We start from the raw sequence: 16,035 nt of genomic DNA, 5'->3' as shown, positions 1-16,035 counted from the left end.
CTGTTCAAGTGTTTTTTATATATACTAAAACAAGAGACATTTCTTCTACTTTATCTAAACTTAATTTAAATTTAGTTATACAGACTCTTTTCTCAGTTGAGTAGAGTTGTATTCTTCTAGTTCATTTTTGAAAAGTAGCATTTCTTCTTCACAGTCAAAAATTTCAACTGAAATATTATAAAGAATGAATTTATCTCACTTTTCATATCTCTTAAATAGAATTATTGTGTTTAACAAAGATTCTACTGCTGATTTTCAGAGATTCTCATTCTGAATAAGAAATTCTGCACTGAATTCAGACATTGTAGTCAGAATAATGAAGTTTTCAAAGAAGAATGACTCAATTGAAGTCATAACTGATTTTTGAACTTCAATATCAGTCATTAACTGAGAAAAGAACTGCTGATTAATTTCATTTCTGATTCTGAAAATGAGATTTGAGTTTAGCTTGTTTCTTTGCAAGATATTCTGATTTAAGACTTTGAGAATAAGTCTTCTATTTCTGAAGATTTGAAAGTTTTTCTTCTTTTGTATTTTTTTCTTCACTTTTCTATGAATAGAAGTATGAGCAGTATTCTTCTCAGTTTTCTCAGCATTTTGAGCAGGTTTTGAGACAGTAGGTTTAGAGACAGCAGATTCAGCTGCTTGAGTATATGTTTTCTTCTAATTTAAAGAAGAAGAAGAAGTAGAAAAAGAAGAAGAAGTAGAAAAAGAAGAAGAGTAAAATGAAGAGTCAGTGATTGTACTAGAAATTTTCAATGTTTTTTAAACTGTGTTTGAAATTCTAAGTTTGAACTTGATCATCTTCTGTAGTTGTCTAGTCTGAGTATGAAGAATTAACAGAACTTCTTCATTCATCTCACTCAGATACTGCTTTTCAAGAATCTTGCTTACTTTTTCAAGTTTCTGTATTTCAAGAACTTGTTATTTCTCTATTTCTTCTTTCTTTCTTCTCTTCAGAATTTCAATCTCAGAAATAGCATTTGAGAAAGCATCTTTTTCCATATTAACTGAGTGTATTTTTGAACTCATTGTTCTCACTCACTGAAAAGTTGATCAGACTGTTTCAATTGAGATATTTATTACACTCTTTTAAAAAGTTGATCAGACTGTTTTAATTAAGAGATTTTTAAGTCTGTTTTCAATTGAAAAGTTAGTCAGACTGTTTCAAAAGAAGAATAAAAGACTTTTGTATATAAAACATCTGATTTTTTTCATACTAGTTCAGTAACTAGATTAGATTTTTAAAGAGAATCTAATAAACTAAAATTGATTTTTAAGATAAATTAATAAAATCTTTACAATCTCTTTCTTGAGATAAAGTGAGAAAAAGTATGATATCAATTGATAATAAATCAGATAATATAACAGTTTTTAAGAGAAAAACTAATAAAAAATAAATTAATTTTTTGCAGAGAAATTGATTAAAACTATTCAATTTTATTCTAAATCATTCAATTCTTCTCACACAATAAGTGTGCAACTCAAATCAGTTAATAAAGAGTGTAAAAAAGAATTAAGTAATAATAAAAGCTCTTTAGCTACTGAAAAAGTAATTCTTACTTAAAAGAATATGAAATTATAACAGAAAACAACTCTGTTTTTAATTCTTTATAAGAATATTATATAAAACTCAGAGAAAAACATCTTACTTTTTCAAGAGAAGTTAAAAACTATTTTTAAGATCTTTTTTTTTGCATTAACTGCTGCAGAAGAATGAGATAGAAACTGCTAAGATATGTACTACTGTATACTCTCTATCAAGGCTTTCTCTCTTCAGAGTCTTAATATTATAGAGAATATAAGTCTGTTTCTATATAATAATATAAATATTGTCAGTGAGATGTAGAGAAACTGGTTATTTATAACTTACAATAGAAGACTTTATCAATGATTATATTAATATAGAATTAATTCTCAAATTCAATAAAAATCTAGTATTGCTGTTCTCAATCCCTTGCAGAATCTATTGAATATTAAGATATTAAAACTAGATTTAATATATCTCACTGTGCAGAGATCAAAGACTCAGTCAGATCTTAAAGTATACTGAATTTATAGTTGTTAATGTACTATTGACTTGTTCTGTTGACTCATTATTCACTGATTATGTATTAAATACTGTTACTGAGGTATCTTTTTGTATTATTCTGCTGAGAATGAGCTAGATTGAGAGAAATGATATGAGAGTGAGACTTGATATTAATGTCTCGATACACTGAAGACAGACAGAGTATTTATAAAGATTACACTTCAGAAGTGTTTCTTGATTATATACTTAATATTATTACTGAGATATCTTTTTGTATTTTTCTGCTGAGAATGAGCCCGACTGAGAAGAGCAGTATAAGAATGAGACTTGATGTTAATGTTTTGAAATATCAAAGATGAACAGTGTAAGAGACCTACACCGAATAGATCAGTATAATATTGATAGGTCTTATATAACAAAGAGAAAAACATTAGAGAAGGAAAAGAAAGAGAAAGTGCGAGAATCAGTGATTAAAGTGAATATTTATACGCGTATGTGGTGATGTATGTGATGAAGCTTTAGAGCGGAAGAATCTATACATGTTCATAATGACTGAGAATTGGCAATTGAGAATGACTGAGAATCAGAGTGTATGTGTTCATAGCAGCTGAGAATTGATGATTGAGAATGACTGAGAATCAGAGTGTACATGTTTGAGAATAAAGCAGTTGAAATCTGTGAAGTGTAACAGAATAGTCTATATAATTGATCAGACACAGTCTGTCACATTAGCTCTCTTTTTTCAGAAGCAGTTCTCATTGATCAAGAACTGCTGTTTCAGATAATATGAAACTCAGAGTTCAGATCAGTTAATCATAGCTGACTTATTTCACAAGATATTGTTAGCTGTGATCATGAGATCTCTTATCAAGAATATTCTCAATCTCTCACTCAAGCTTATTATCTTCTTCTATGATGTCTGGCAGCTGTCAGTTGAATGTCAGTTGAGAAGAGAACAGATCAGTGATGATATGATAAAGCAAGCTTGTATGAAAGACATTATAAATCTCTGATAATGTGTTAAGATAATAGTTATGACTATCTAGAACTTCTATCACTTTATACTTAATATAGTGATAATTCAGTGTACAAGATGAATGTATGATCTGTATATTCTTAAGATTTAATCACATCAAGTCTTCTATCTTATATTATTTGACAGAGTCTTAGTGAATATGATTTGATTCTCTTAGTCTTGTTTTACAGTTGTTATTAAGATCTCTGCTCAGTTATGAGTATCTCAGAGCTTTATTACTATATTATCAGTGATCTGAATCAGACTGCAGAGATTCAGTGTGAACTGTGTAATCTCTAGAAGATTTAACACTTTCATGTAATAACTGTGTATAAGAAAGAATGAGCTTATATCTGTTAAAATAGCATCTTATTTATTGATAGTGATCTCTGCATGTAGAAGCAGATTATATCAATTATCTTATAAGTAATTACAGAACTTGTGAAGATAATTCTTTACAGTCTGAATTATCTGTTCTGACACATCATCAGTCTTGAGATGATAGACAGTTGACAGACAGTGTGTAATCTTGAGAACTTGACAGATTCTTGTTCAGAGAGTGCTTATAAATTGACAGCTCTGATCTGATACTATGAATCTCAGTAATTTATACATCTGATAGAACAGACTCTGTAGAAAAGCTTCAGTAACTTGTTTAGTATTCATCTTATTACAAGATTTCAATATTACACTCTTGCTTTAATCAGTTCATGATGATCAGAATGTTTCTATAACTCTTTACTCTCAGAGAGATCAATAGTAAAGTTAATTATCACATCTCATCAGATTCTATCAGAGATATTAAGTGATTTCAGTAGATCTTTTCTATAGTTATTTTATAAGATAATGAAAGAATAATAATTGCAGTTTCAAATGAAATATCTGATACTGTTTAATATCTCAGATTAGTGACACTCTTGAGAGATTATTCAATATAATTGTTCATGATCTAAGTGACTGATTATATATAAATCATACATCTCTTGCATTATCTGAGTGTATAAGAGTTCAGAGTAGAGAACTCAACATTATTTACAGAACTGCAGAGTGTTATTATCATTGATTAAGTATTCTGAGATGTCAGTTCTTATATGTAGTTCTGAGAAGAATCAGAGTGCTTCTTGATATACTGCTTTAATAAGCACTTGAAAAAGTTCATCAGTTTGAGCTGTTGCATGTCATAATTCATTCAGTATAGATTCAGAAGAAGTCAAGATATCAGTATTAGTAATAGTTTGAAGAGAGAGTATTCTAATCAGAGAAGTGTGTATAGTGTCATGAGTTGTTCTATCTTGATCAATTAATATCTTTGAATCTAAGAGCTGATATTCTCAGTTCATTCAGTATGTGTCTGTCACATCAGATGATATATCTTATTCTCATTGTGAGAGAGTATCTACTATTGAGTTCTGATTATCAGAGCAGTAGTGCATTGTAAAATGAAAGCAGCTTAGAAATTCAGATCATTGTATCTATTATTCAGTGAGTTTACAGATAATTATAAAGTACTTGAGATTCTTATAATCTGTGATTATCTTAAATTTGAAGATGCTTCAGAGTTCAGAGTCTCATTCTTCTAGATAGTATACAATGATGAGAAGTTTCTTATCATAGATCTCATAATTGTATTCAACAGAACTCAGTTTCTTAGACATGAAGATATATGATTGTAGAATATCTTTATTATCATATTACAATATCACTTCTTCTATTATATAGTCAGAGAAATCAGCTTCAACAACTATTTCATGATTAGAATTAAATATTATTAGTAGAGAGATATTAATGAATATCTTCTTCATCTGTGTAAATACAGCTTCAGTATTCACTGATTACTGAAATACTGAGTTCTTCTTAATAAGTTCTGTAAGTAATCTTATAATATCTGAGAAGTTTCATATAAATCACTGATAGAAGTTAGTAAATTCAATGAAGCTTTATACATCTTTCACAGTATACAGAGCTTCTCATTCAAGAATGATAGAGACTTTCTCAGAATTCATTTGAATTTTCTTGCCAGCTTCTATAATAAAATCTAGATATTTAATACTCTTATCTTCAAAATCATTCTTATCAATATCAATTGATAGTTCTGCTTCTTATAGTTATTGTAATACTCTTTGTACATACTCTTGATATTTCTTTCTGAATTCATCAGTGAAGATGAGGATGTTATCTAGATAAACAGATACAAATTCATCAAGAAAGTCTCAGAGTGCTCAGTTAATATACTTCTGAAATGTACTAAGAGCATTAATCAGTTCAAAGAGTGTAACTACTCATTCAAAGAGATTATATTATGTTTGAAACACTGTAAGTTATTCATCTTCTTCAGTGATATGAATCTTATAAAACACAGTAATGATATCTAACTTTATAAACTATTAAGCTTGTTCAATGCGAGCTAGAGTTTCATTGATAAGAGATAAAGAATAACAGTTCTTCTTTATTAATCTGTTCAATTCTTGATAATTCACACAGAATCAGAGTTCTTCATCTGATTTCTTTGCAAAGAGAATAGAGGCTGCAGTGAAAGAGTTACTAATACATATAAACTCTTTATTCAACAGATTATTAAGTGTCTTTCAAAGAAGAAGAAGTTCATCTCAGAACATGTTATAAAGAGAGTCTCATGATGATTCAGAGTTCTTACTGTTCTTCTTTTTCAACTTGATACTGTGATTCACTTCTGAACCTCATAAGAGAGGTAGATCTGTAGCATTATTATCTTATCAGAAGACATCTAGATATTTATGATATTATTGAGAGAGTTTCATACAAGAATCTATTATTATAATACAGAATAACTTTTCTAGAGTCTTTTTAATATCAGTCAGACTGACAGAATAGATTGATACATGATTCTGCTGTTAATAATCTTATCAGCAACTCTGTCAGTGATTTTAATAATAACCTCTTTTTCAGAGTATTTTATAAGTGTTGACAGAGATCTGTGTAAGATTCATAGTCTTGTGAATATCATCTTTGTGAATTGTATCATTGTTAGAGAATATCAAGCTTCTGTTTTAAGCATTTAACAAGATATCTTGTTCAGATAGCTAGGCAAGTTCTAATATAAGATTATAATTGAGATTATTAATCTTATATATATAAACATCTTCATGTTAATGTTCTCTTATATCTATGTTTAGTTTCATTATATAACAGGTATAAACATCTTTTGAATCATCAAATTCTGCAAGAAATCAGAGTTTTAATAAGAGAATACACTGAAGATTATAATATCTTATAACTGAAGATTTTATCATTACATAGTAACATAGATCACTGTCTATTATAGCTTTCATATTATATATGTTATTAATTACAGTAGATATAAGAATTGTATTTATTATCATTTTCTCTTCAAATTATTATCATCTGATCTCTTCAAGCTTCTGTTTACAAATTTGAACAGAAGCTAATCTTTTCTCTGTTTCATCAGAGCATTCTTGTAGTTATCTTCTGAATTCTTCTCTAATATAATATAGTTGACACAGACAGACACTGATTCATTCTTTAAACAAGAAGATATATAGACTAATCAGCAGTTAAAAGCAATGTACTCTGATCAGTTACAGTTGATATACACTTCTTGTTAATATTGATCAGTGACTTCTTCAGAAGTGATCTCAGAAACTCAGAAGCCTGTTCAGACAGCAGAGACTCTTGCTTATATATAGACATTTGAGTCTACTCAATTCATAGCATCTGCATCATTGTTATTCTTCAGCACAGATGTATAAGTAACTGAGATGTAATATCTTCTACCACTGTTCTGTATACTCTTGAGCTTGATAAGATAGTCATTCAATGTCTGAAGCTGTGTGCAGAAATGTTCATAAGTGAAGTCTTCATTTATACTTATAAGAATCTGTAAGAGTTCAAAAGTTAATGTCTTCTTAAGCATGTTAATCTTCATTTAATTCTCTCAAGATTGATCACCTGCTTCTAAGATCTTGATATTGAAGTCAGGGATAAATGTTGTAAGAGAAATGTTTCTCTGTCAGATTCTCTGTAATTAATCTAATACTTTCTACTATATAACAGTGTCTTGAAACAGAATGTTAAGATGTTTGATAATATTGTCAGACATTTGCAACACTGATTCACATGCTTTCATTCATGAGTAGAATTTCTGTTTCATGTAATTCTTCAATCATTCATTGATATATCAATCTTGATTAATTAATAAACTGATGACATTTTCATCTACACTCAGTTTTATAAGCATTTCCATTCTTCATAATAAGTAGAGAGTGAGATTGAAAGTATTAAAATATACAGAAGTATCTAAGTATTCTTTTTAACACTTTTGTATTTAATTCTATAGATGTTGAAATTACATAAGTTAATCATTAAATCTCTTTATATTAAAGTTATTGAGTTATATGCATGTCTGCTATCTATTACTGTTATAATTTCAACATTGCTCAGAGTCACTGTGATATCACTTCTATACTCACACTTGAGAGTTCTCTCATATTATCATTAGACATGATTATATTGTTTGTTGAATGTGTGATATCTGTGAAATCTGAAGAAGTGCAATTGTATTCTTATATATCTAAGTATCAGAACTCTCAGGTCTTTCACTGATATTCTCTTATAAAATCTTATTACAGAGTCAGAGTGACTGATAAGCAAGCTTCTATCTAAGAACTCAGTATTCACTTTAACTGATTGTTTCTCTTTCTTTACACATTGTTACATGTTCAGATATCTCTCAATGAATAATTATTTCTAATGAGAAGATAATGTGTGAATAATCATTTCTAATAAGAAGACAATGAACATTTTTCTAGTATAAGAGATCTACACTGAATAGATGAGTATAATATTAATAGATCTTATATAACAAAGAGAAAAATGTTAGAGAAGAAAAAGAAAGAGAAAATGTGAGAATCAGTGATTGAAGTGAATATTTATACATGTATGTGATGGCATACACAGTGGAGCTTCGGGGCGGAAGAATCTATACATGTTCATGGTGGCCGAGGATCGGCGATCGAGAATGGCCGAGAATCGGAGCGTACGCGTTCGTGGCGGCCGAGGATCGGCGATCGAGAATGGCCGAGAATCGGAGCGTACGCGTTCGAGAATGGAGCGGCTGGAATCTGTGGAGTGTAACGGAATAGTCTATATGATTGATCGGGCGCAGCCCGCCACAAACAGGGTTTTCATGGAGATCACTTCTCAGATATCTCCACAATTACAGATCAGGAATCTTCCAAAATCAAGAAGATTGATGCATATGGCTAGGTCTCTTCACCTTACAATTTATATGGCAATTTGGCCCGGGGTTGTGGTGTGGTAGGGGAGAATGGGGGATAATCCCACACAGGAGTTTCAAACAACATCTGGTTCATGTTTGGCTGGATAACTCCACCACCACACGGGGTATGCAGTCGGCGATGGGGTCAAAATGCTTGTATAATCGAGGGCTTTTCAATGGATCTATCGGCGGGTTCTTATTCGAAAAATCGAGTGAGTTCGTGGTGAAGCGGTTAACTTTGACTTTCTGAATGCTTTCTGTTGCATGACAGTATCTCAGAACAGAATATCAAGATGTTTGATAATATTGTCAGATGTTCACAACACTGATTCACATGCTTTCATTCATGAATAAAACTTCTATTTTATACAATTCTTTAATTATTCATTGATATATCAATCTTGATTGATTAGTAAATCAATAACATCTTCATCTATACTCAGTTTCATGAGCATTTCCATCCTTTATAATGAGTAGAGAGTGAGGTTGAAAGTATTAAAATATATGAGAGTATCTAAGTATTCTTTCAGTACTTTTGTATTTAATTCTGTAGATGTTGAAATTGTCTGTACAGAGGTTTCTTATTGAAATAATTGTTAAATCTCTTTATATTGATGCTGTTAAGTTGCATGTACATCAGCTATTTATTATTATTATAATTTCAACATTGCTCAGAGTTACTGTGACACTGTGTCTATACTCATGTTTAAGAGTTCTCTTATATTATTATTAGACATGTTGTTCATTGAATATGTAATATCTGTGAAGTCTGAAGAAGTGTAATTATATGAATATCTTATACATCTGTAGTGTCAGAACTTTCAGATCTTTCACTGATATTCTCTTTATAAGATCTTATTCTCTTTGTAAGATCTTGTTACAGAGTCAGAGTAACTGATAAGCAAGCTTCTATCTGAAGACTCAGTGTTTACTTAACTGATTAAAACTGTTTCTCTATTTCTTATACATTGTTACATATTCAGATATCTCAGTGAGTAATCATTTCTAATAAGAAGACAATGAAACATAAATAATTATTTCTAATAAGAAGATAATAAATGTTTTTCAAATATAAGAGATCTATACTGAATAGATTAGTATTGTATTTATAGATCTTATATAACAAAGTGAAAAATGTTAGAGAAGAAAAGAAAGAGAAAGTATGAGAATCAGTGATTAGAGTGAATATTTATACATGTACATAGTAAAGGTTCAGAGTGAAAGAATAGAAATTCTGTAGATTTTCAACTGAGAATCAGTAACTGAGAATTAAAACAGTAGAAATCTATAAGATGTAATAAAATAGTCTGTATAATTAATCAGGCGCAGCCCGCTACACTGATAATCAGTTAGTAATTAATTCAGAATCAATTAATTAACTTTTAAAGTATAATTTTCTATCTCACTATTATCTTTGTATTAAGACAACTTTAATAATATTATCTTATTCTTTTCTCTCAGAGTGAACAGGTTCACTGTGATATTATTATGAAACTTTAAAGTATTTATTAATCAGTTAAGAATAATTATATAAAAATCAGTTAATAATTAATTTATAAATACTTATTAACAGTTTTATTAATCACTTTCTACTTAACACAGTCTCTTTACTACTTCAGTACTCAGATTCTCTCATGTATATTAATATAATAATAAAGATTATTTATTAATAAGAATTAATACTATAATTAATTAATAATCAATTTAAAATTAATCTGAAATCAATTTAAAATTAATTATTAAATATCTTTATCTTAATATATTCTGAAATTCTGTAAAATATCTTTTCATATTCTATATAAATTTACTTATTTATCTAATTAATTATAAATTAGCTATATATACTTTGAAAATCAATTCTTAAGTAATATTTAATTAATTACTATTTTATATTCTGAGAGAGTAAGATCTTCTACTATTACTACTTGAAGATATAGCTGATAACTTAACTATAAAATAATATAAATCAGCTTCTTTATTTTTTTCATTAAAAATTATCAGATTTTCTGTCTTTTTTATAATATTTTACTTACTATCTGAGCTAGAGCTGTTATCTACTATTTCATAGCTTTTTTAATTAAAGAATGAAAAATTTAATTAATTAATAGATTAAGTGAATAAATAAGTAAGTAATTAAAAGATTGAAAGTTAATTATCAACTGATTATTACTGTATTGTGTGAGATCAGAGTTATAATTATGTAATAAGATTAAGTGATGTACTTAGTAAGATCAAGTTTTCTGTATACATAAGAATAATCTCAGTATTAGAAGAAGAATTGTAATTATTAATAAAATTAGTAAAGTCTTCTTCATGTATGAAGATTATGATAAGAGACAAGAATTGTTCTACAATTAATTAAAAATTGATTATAGAATTGATGATAAATAATTAAGAAAGAAAGAGTGGTTTCAAATTACAAGAAAAGATGTATTGTGCAAGATCAGGTAGTGGCACAGGCCACATTTGCGAGGTCAGCTTACATAACGAGGTCAAGTGGCGCACTTAGCGAGGTCAAGTTTTCTGCTTCCTGACGTTTTTTTGAAGGTGCCACTGCCTTATCATATAAAGTATACAAACCAATAACTATATATGTATGTATATATGTAATTAAAATTCGTAAGACATTCATAAAGATACTACCGTCGAAAACCAAAGGGACGCAAATTATCCGCCATCTAGAATACATCTCGCATAATTCGGGCAAACTCCGCTTCATTTCCGAGAATCGAACCCAATCCCTCTGCACTGGTCAGATCGCCCTGGGCATTCACCATCTCGCCATTAATGCCATCTCCATCCCCGGCACTGTTAGTCTGGGCCAAAAAACCACCGTAGCCACCCACAGCCTCAAACAGGTGCGTCAGCTCATTGCTCATCTGAACGCCATCCTGTGGGCTGTTTCCTAGCTCACCACTCGCGCTGATGTCGCGATACACAGCCATCACGTCCATGGGGTGGCCGGCTAATCCGGCCATGGCAACAGCTGCAGTTGAATGGGGGTCATTCGGATCTGGTGGGGCGGGACGATTGAGCAGGCCAAGTTTCTCTCCAATTCCACGTAGCCCCTTGATCATTTTCCACAAGCGCTTCGAGACGTATGACTTCGCACTGAACCCTTTTACCAGGTCCAGGGCCATGTAGAACTCGTCGCGTACCTGGCGGTTGAATTCAGCGGGGGCGTGAGATACGGCTAGAAGGAGAACTGCCAATGCAGAGACGAGGAAGTAGTTGAAGAGCATCTGGTGAGAGCGATAGATGTCAGATGTCTGGTTGAGGTGAGCGAGGACGCGGATGGTGTCTTTGGCAATGTCGACGACGGTTTCGGCATATCCCATGTTCTCGAGGATGCCGCTAGTGGAATGTAGCACCGGGCGGTAAATAAGTATCCTCATATGATTACCGCGAATGTACAGCAACACACGCAAACGTCGGGTCTCCCGATCGATTCCGTCCCCATTTAGAGAGTGTTCGGGCGAATAAAATCTCAGGTTCTCGGGGACATTCTTCAGCCATTGAAGGACCTGATAATCAAGAAAGCCAATTACTTCTCTTTTGGCTGTCACAGTACCAACAGAGCCCAAACCGGAGTACCAAATCTTAGAGCCAATACGGCAATATGATATCATTGCTTTCAGATATGGCACAGAATCATCCTGTTTAGTTGTTTTCATGGCTGTGTCAGTCAACGAAGCATAACAGTTGCGTAGAATTTAGGGGAATATAGGATTCTCACAGGTTCCGGTAGAGACGAATCGATGTCTTCATCCTGAATGATAAATGGTAAACCCATGCCAAAACTCCATCGTCGATCCAAGCAGTAGACTGACCAAAACAGCTTGGCAACAGAAGGTATGTCCGCTTCGTTTGGGCAAACTTTAAACATGCCATCTCTTCTATGCAGCCCAAGCTCAAGACACATGCGGGTGGTATGGCCGATAAACCGATAAGCCATATTATCTTCGTCAGTATGAAAATGGTATGTGGCCTGCAGCATGCTTAGCTAAACAGAGTAATTCTATAAATAGCATCCCAAGTCATCTCGCCCATGATCAGCATACCATGAGTGCAAACAATTGAATTGTTCTGAGATCCGTTGGCTCCCAAAGTTTCATCTCAATCCTCTGTTTTGTAGTAGTGAAAAGTCGAATCCCTAGGGCACTCTGGCCGTTGCCTTCAACGATCAACGTAATTGCAAGGACCATCTTAAGGATACAAGTGTCATCGTCAGTCAGCATATCAGGTCCTGGTTTAAAACGTCTCGTGAATCCAGTCCGAGAAGCGGCCTCAAGGAACGTGAAGAGCAGGTTAGTGTGCGTAATCAGCCTCTCAATATCAAGGAGAGGGTACATGATTCCGATTTCCCGTTCATAAACCCGGCATAACCTAATGGCTTCCTCACGTTTTATGACCCACAATGGATCTTTGTTCGGATGGGCCGAAAGCTGTGGGATAGGAGGTAGTTGTTGCTGTTGCGGAGGTGGTGAGTCCACTGGCGTCGCATCCTGACCTGCAAATAAGTCGTGATTTCCATCCTCAGCGGGAGTAATTCCCATCGTTTGCAAGCTTGACTTGGCGACATGGAGATTGAACGTCGTGCTGGTGGGCCCATGGAAACGAGGATGATTGGAGCGAGGCCGCGGCGGAGTTTGATTTTGAGAATCATAGCTTGGCTGGGAGAGGGAGCGTGAAGGTTCTCGACCGTATGCATTGGATTCAACAGCCGATGAGTCGGTCTTTTGATATAGCTCGTTTATATTAGCAAACAGGGTGTTCACTTGATCTTGTAATGTCTCGATATGCTCTTTCATCGAACGAAATTCCCTGAAGACAAACCGTATTAGTTAGTAGAACAATTCATAGTCTTAGTTTTAGTTTTATCTCTTATTTTTATTTTGTTTTTGGTTAAGAGCAGTAGCAAATATACCAAATAAAGACAAATTTCAGCTACCTAGGTAAATAAAGCAGAAATAACCGGTAGACCATGTTACTTACTCTGAATCTTTAATGCTACGGGTGCAGCAGTTAGGGGCATATAGGCCTATTTTGCAATTGCGAAATGAGTGAGCCTCAGCTCACAACTTGATGCGGCTAAGTGCCCACCAGAATCAGTGCAAGACGAACTTACATTCCAGAGAAAGATGCCCGCAGCGCTGGCATGGTACCTGGCCATTGCACTTGATTTTGCGACGCTTGCATTCATTGCTGTATTATTTAACATACGTCAGAGTTACAGGAGACCCACAACAGCCATCGTCTTATGGCACGGTATGACAGTCGTATGACAGTCGTATGAGCGAGGAAACTAACCAGGCCAGCGAGATGTACCGATTCCGCTTTGTCCGCGTATGAGTTCCGCTGTTGGGTTCCGCTTTTCGTTTAGCAGCGTCGCCACCGCCATTGTTGCTGCTGCTGCCGCTGACTGCATGGAGAGCGGCATCGCCAGCGGGGAAGGTAGATGTCATTGCGCTAGAAGAGCGGCCGCCTGTCCGAATGACATCTATAACAAACGCCTGAAGAAGAAAAAACAAAAGGTCGCAGATAATGGATCCAGCCAGAGTCGATCGACGTTGGGACTGGGGGGAGATGTTGGCCCGTCGCAGCGCCTTGGGAGCGAGTTTTGTGGGGTAGTTAAATAGGTCAAGGCAGCGCGTTGCCGTCGGGTCAGGATGAGCGCTAACTAAATATATGGGCTTCCGAACTTCTCGGGTGGTTTGATATTAGTCACGGGAGTATGTGACTTACCTCTCTAAACTATATCCAACTGGATAAATAGATCAAGATGAGAAAGGCCTTTTCATCATCCTCAGCTGTCAGAGGCAAGATAAAACCTCCATTACTCTTCAAACTGCTCGACACCCTCCCCAGCCATGACATCGCTGCATTCCGAACCTCATATTTTCAGCCACAGCTCCCTGTCATCCTCCCTCGAGGCCATTTTGCCCAGCTCCCAGCTATCCAGAAATGGTTCTCAATCCCTTCTTTCCCTTCCTCCTCCTCCGCTTACGGTTCTAGTGCTTTGCCCTCAACTAGTAGCCTCAATTACACCTATTTAGAGAAACACAGTGACTGCTCCGTCCCTGTCGAATTCACTTCCTCTCAGAACCCTGACTCCACAGCAACTCCCGCCTTCCAGCGCCTATACGCACCCCTAGGCCTATTCCTCAACTGGACCAAAACAACTGCTCCGCTCAGTGCTGAGGGTATTCCTCCCAATACGAATCTATACCTTGCCCAATGCCAACTCCTCGACCTTCCCCCAACACTCCGCTTAGACTTTCCCACCCCGGCTCTCGTCTCAAAGTCGGGCAAGGGAGATGTATACGATACGAATATATGGATGGGCGTCCCACCCACGTACACTCCCCTCCACCGGGACCCTAATCCGAATCTGTTCGTCCAGATGGCTGGGCGTAAGGTTATTAGATTGTATGCTCCAGATACGGGACTAAGGGTCTTTGAGCGGGTTAGGCGAACGATTTTACAGCGGCAGAAGGAGGATGCAAATTTAAAAGTAAACAGTATAACCGTGGGTGACGCCAAATTCCGTGGGGAGGAGATGATGCAAGGGTTGGAGAAGGAGTTGCTTGAAAAGGACGTGTGGGGGGATACTATGGAAATCGGGGTGGATGGAGAAAGTAAAAACGTCAGTCCGGAAATGAAGGAAGGATTCGAGGCGCAACTGAATGCTGGAGACGGTATTTTTATACCAATGGGCTGGTGGCATAGTATTAAGGGGGTTGGTGAGGGCATCACGGCTTCGGTAAGTTGTTCTATATTATTGGCCCTCTGAGATCGGCCGTCATAAGCTACGTACGGCCTAGCATGAGATAGCTTCGCTGTATAAAATTCCTGGTCTGCTAATTTTATCAAAACTACAATAGGTCAACTGGTGGTTTCGATGAGCATGGCACTTCATGCCGCAGCTAGGTACACCAGCGTACCGATTGATAAATGTGTGATATATATATTCATATTTATATCTGTAGAATCCCGCAAGCAATCCGGAATTCGAGGCAAAGACAGAAGATACTGTCTACTCATCTTATACACGAACAAAACCGCACCAACCCAGTAAGTATCTAACTACGTGACAGAGCGCTGGAGATCTACCACCCAAGGCAAGCGACTACTTTCAAAAAAGGAAGTAAAACAACTAGGAAGCACCAACATTCGACATAAATAGACTTCAACGGCGCAGATTCATCCACCCAAAGAGGTAATAGAGAGCGTTCATGATCGTTATCTAGGAAATAAAGGGTGACATCGACTACGTTTACACATACATTTCTTTACATGAACATTGATTCGTACGAAGGCGTGCCACTGCTGCTGCTGAGGAGTCGCCAAAACTCTGCGTTTGCGTCAACGATGGAAAGAGCAAGGAAAGAAGAAACCGTGGCGGCGCGCCAAGCTGATATGCGTATACAAAGGCGTCCACACTAGTCGAAGAGCTTGTTGAAATATTTGTCGACCCAGTTTCTGTGTTCAGGGGGGCCATTTGTTAGCTTCCAAGATTTTTCAAGCCAAATTCCCACTCTCAGCCCTAACCCTAGCTCATCTTCATCTAGAAGGGGAATATGAAACAGCATCAAAAAGAAACAAAAAACTTTACCTCGGCGGAGTGGGAACAAAGTTTCTTGTATACTCATCAATTTCCGCGACATCCTTGAACAAGTCGACTTCATGAGGTTTGAGCCACTTTGTCTTCTT

At 34.9% G+C, this 16,035-nt stretch overlaps 3 protein-coding genes across 4 annotated transcripts; 2 read left to right on the top strand and 1 right to left on the bottom strand.

The window, feature by feature from the left end:
* Positions 1-8,028: 8,028 nt before the first annotated feature.
* On the top strand, positions 8,029-8,364 carry BDBG_17480 (uncharacterized protein; the record flags this gene model as incomplete). The annotated part of the gene is made up of 1 exon (XM_031725187.1): positions 8,029-8,364. The coding sequence occupies one exon, from the start codon at positions 8,029-8,031 to the stop codon at positions 8,362-8,364; it is 336 nt and encodes a 111-aa protein (XP_031579757.1).
* A 2,368-nt stretch (positions 8,365-10,732) lies between these two features.
* Positions 10,733-14,104, bottom strand: BDBG_06211. 2 transcript variants are annotated; one of them, XM_002622985.2, is made up of 6 exons: positions 13,633-14,104; positions 13,451-13,527; positions 13,318-13,363; positions 12,384-13,146; positions 12,059-12,310; positions 10,733-11,978 (listed from the first exon to the last, which is right to left on the bottom strand). In XM_002622985.2, the coding sequence occupies exons 1-6, from the start codon at positions 13,785-13,787 to the stop codon at positions 11,001-11,003; spliced, it is 2,271 nt and encodes a 756-aa protein (XP_002623031.1). In that variant the 5' UTR covers positions 13,788-14,104; the 3' UTR covers positions 10,733-11,000. The 2 variants fall into 2 exon arrangements, with proteins under 2 accessions (XP_002623031.1, XP_031579756.1); XM_031722508.1 differs by having other exon boundaries at positions 13,318-13,527.
* BDBG_06210 (JmjC domain-containing protein) lies at positions 14,105-15,332 on the top strand (the record flags this gene model as incomplete). The annotated part of the gene is made up of 3 exons (XM_031722507.1): positions 14,105-15,085; positions 15,207-15,252; positions 15,312-15,332. 2 exons carry the CDS (start codon positions 14,105-14,107, stop codon positions 15,225-15,227), a joined length of 1,002 nt encoding a protein of 333 aa, XP_031579755.1. The 3' UTR covers positions 15,228-15,252; positions 15,312-15,332.
* Positions 15,333-16,035: the final 703 nt, after the last annotated feature.

The sequence above is a fragment of the Blastomyces gilchristii genome (genome assembly GCF_000003855.2).
Source record: "Blastomyces gilchristii SLH14081 genomic scaffold supercont1.15, whole genome shotgun sequence".
Classification (NCBI taxonomy): domain Eukaryota; kingdom Fungi; phylum Ascomycota; class Eurotiomycetes; order Onygenales; family Ajellomycetaceae; genus Blastomyces; species Blastomyces gilchristii.
The sequence above is the reverse complement of the archived record's forward strand: the minus strand, read 5'-3'. Positions and strand labels throughout refer to the sequence as shown.

Excerpts from the sequence above, each read along its gene's own strand:
- BDBG_06211 (XM_002622985.2), bottom strand. The coding sequence starts at position 13,787 with ATGACATCTACCTTCCCCGCTGGCGATGCCGCTCTCCATGCAGTCAGC. Across the intron at positions 12,311-12,383 it reads TTCAATTGTTTGCACTCATG|GCCACATACCATTTTCATAC; the intron begins GTATGCTGATCA and ends AGCATGCTGCAG. Across the intron at positions 11,979-12,058 it reads ATTCGTCTCTACCGGAACCT|GATGATTCTGTGCCATATCT; the intron begins GTGAGAATCCTA and ends ACAACTAAACAG.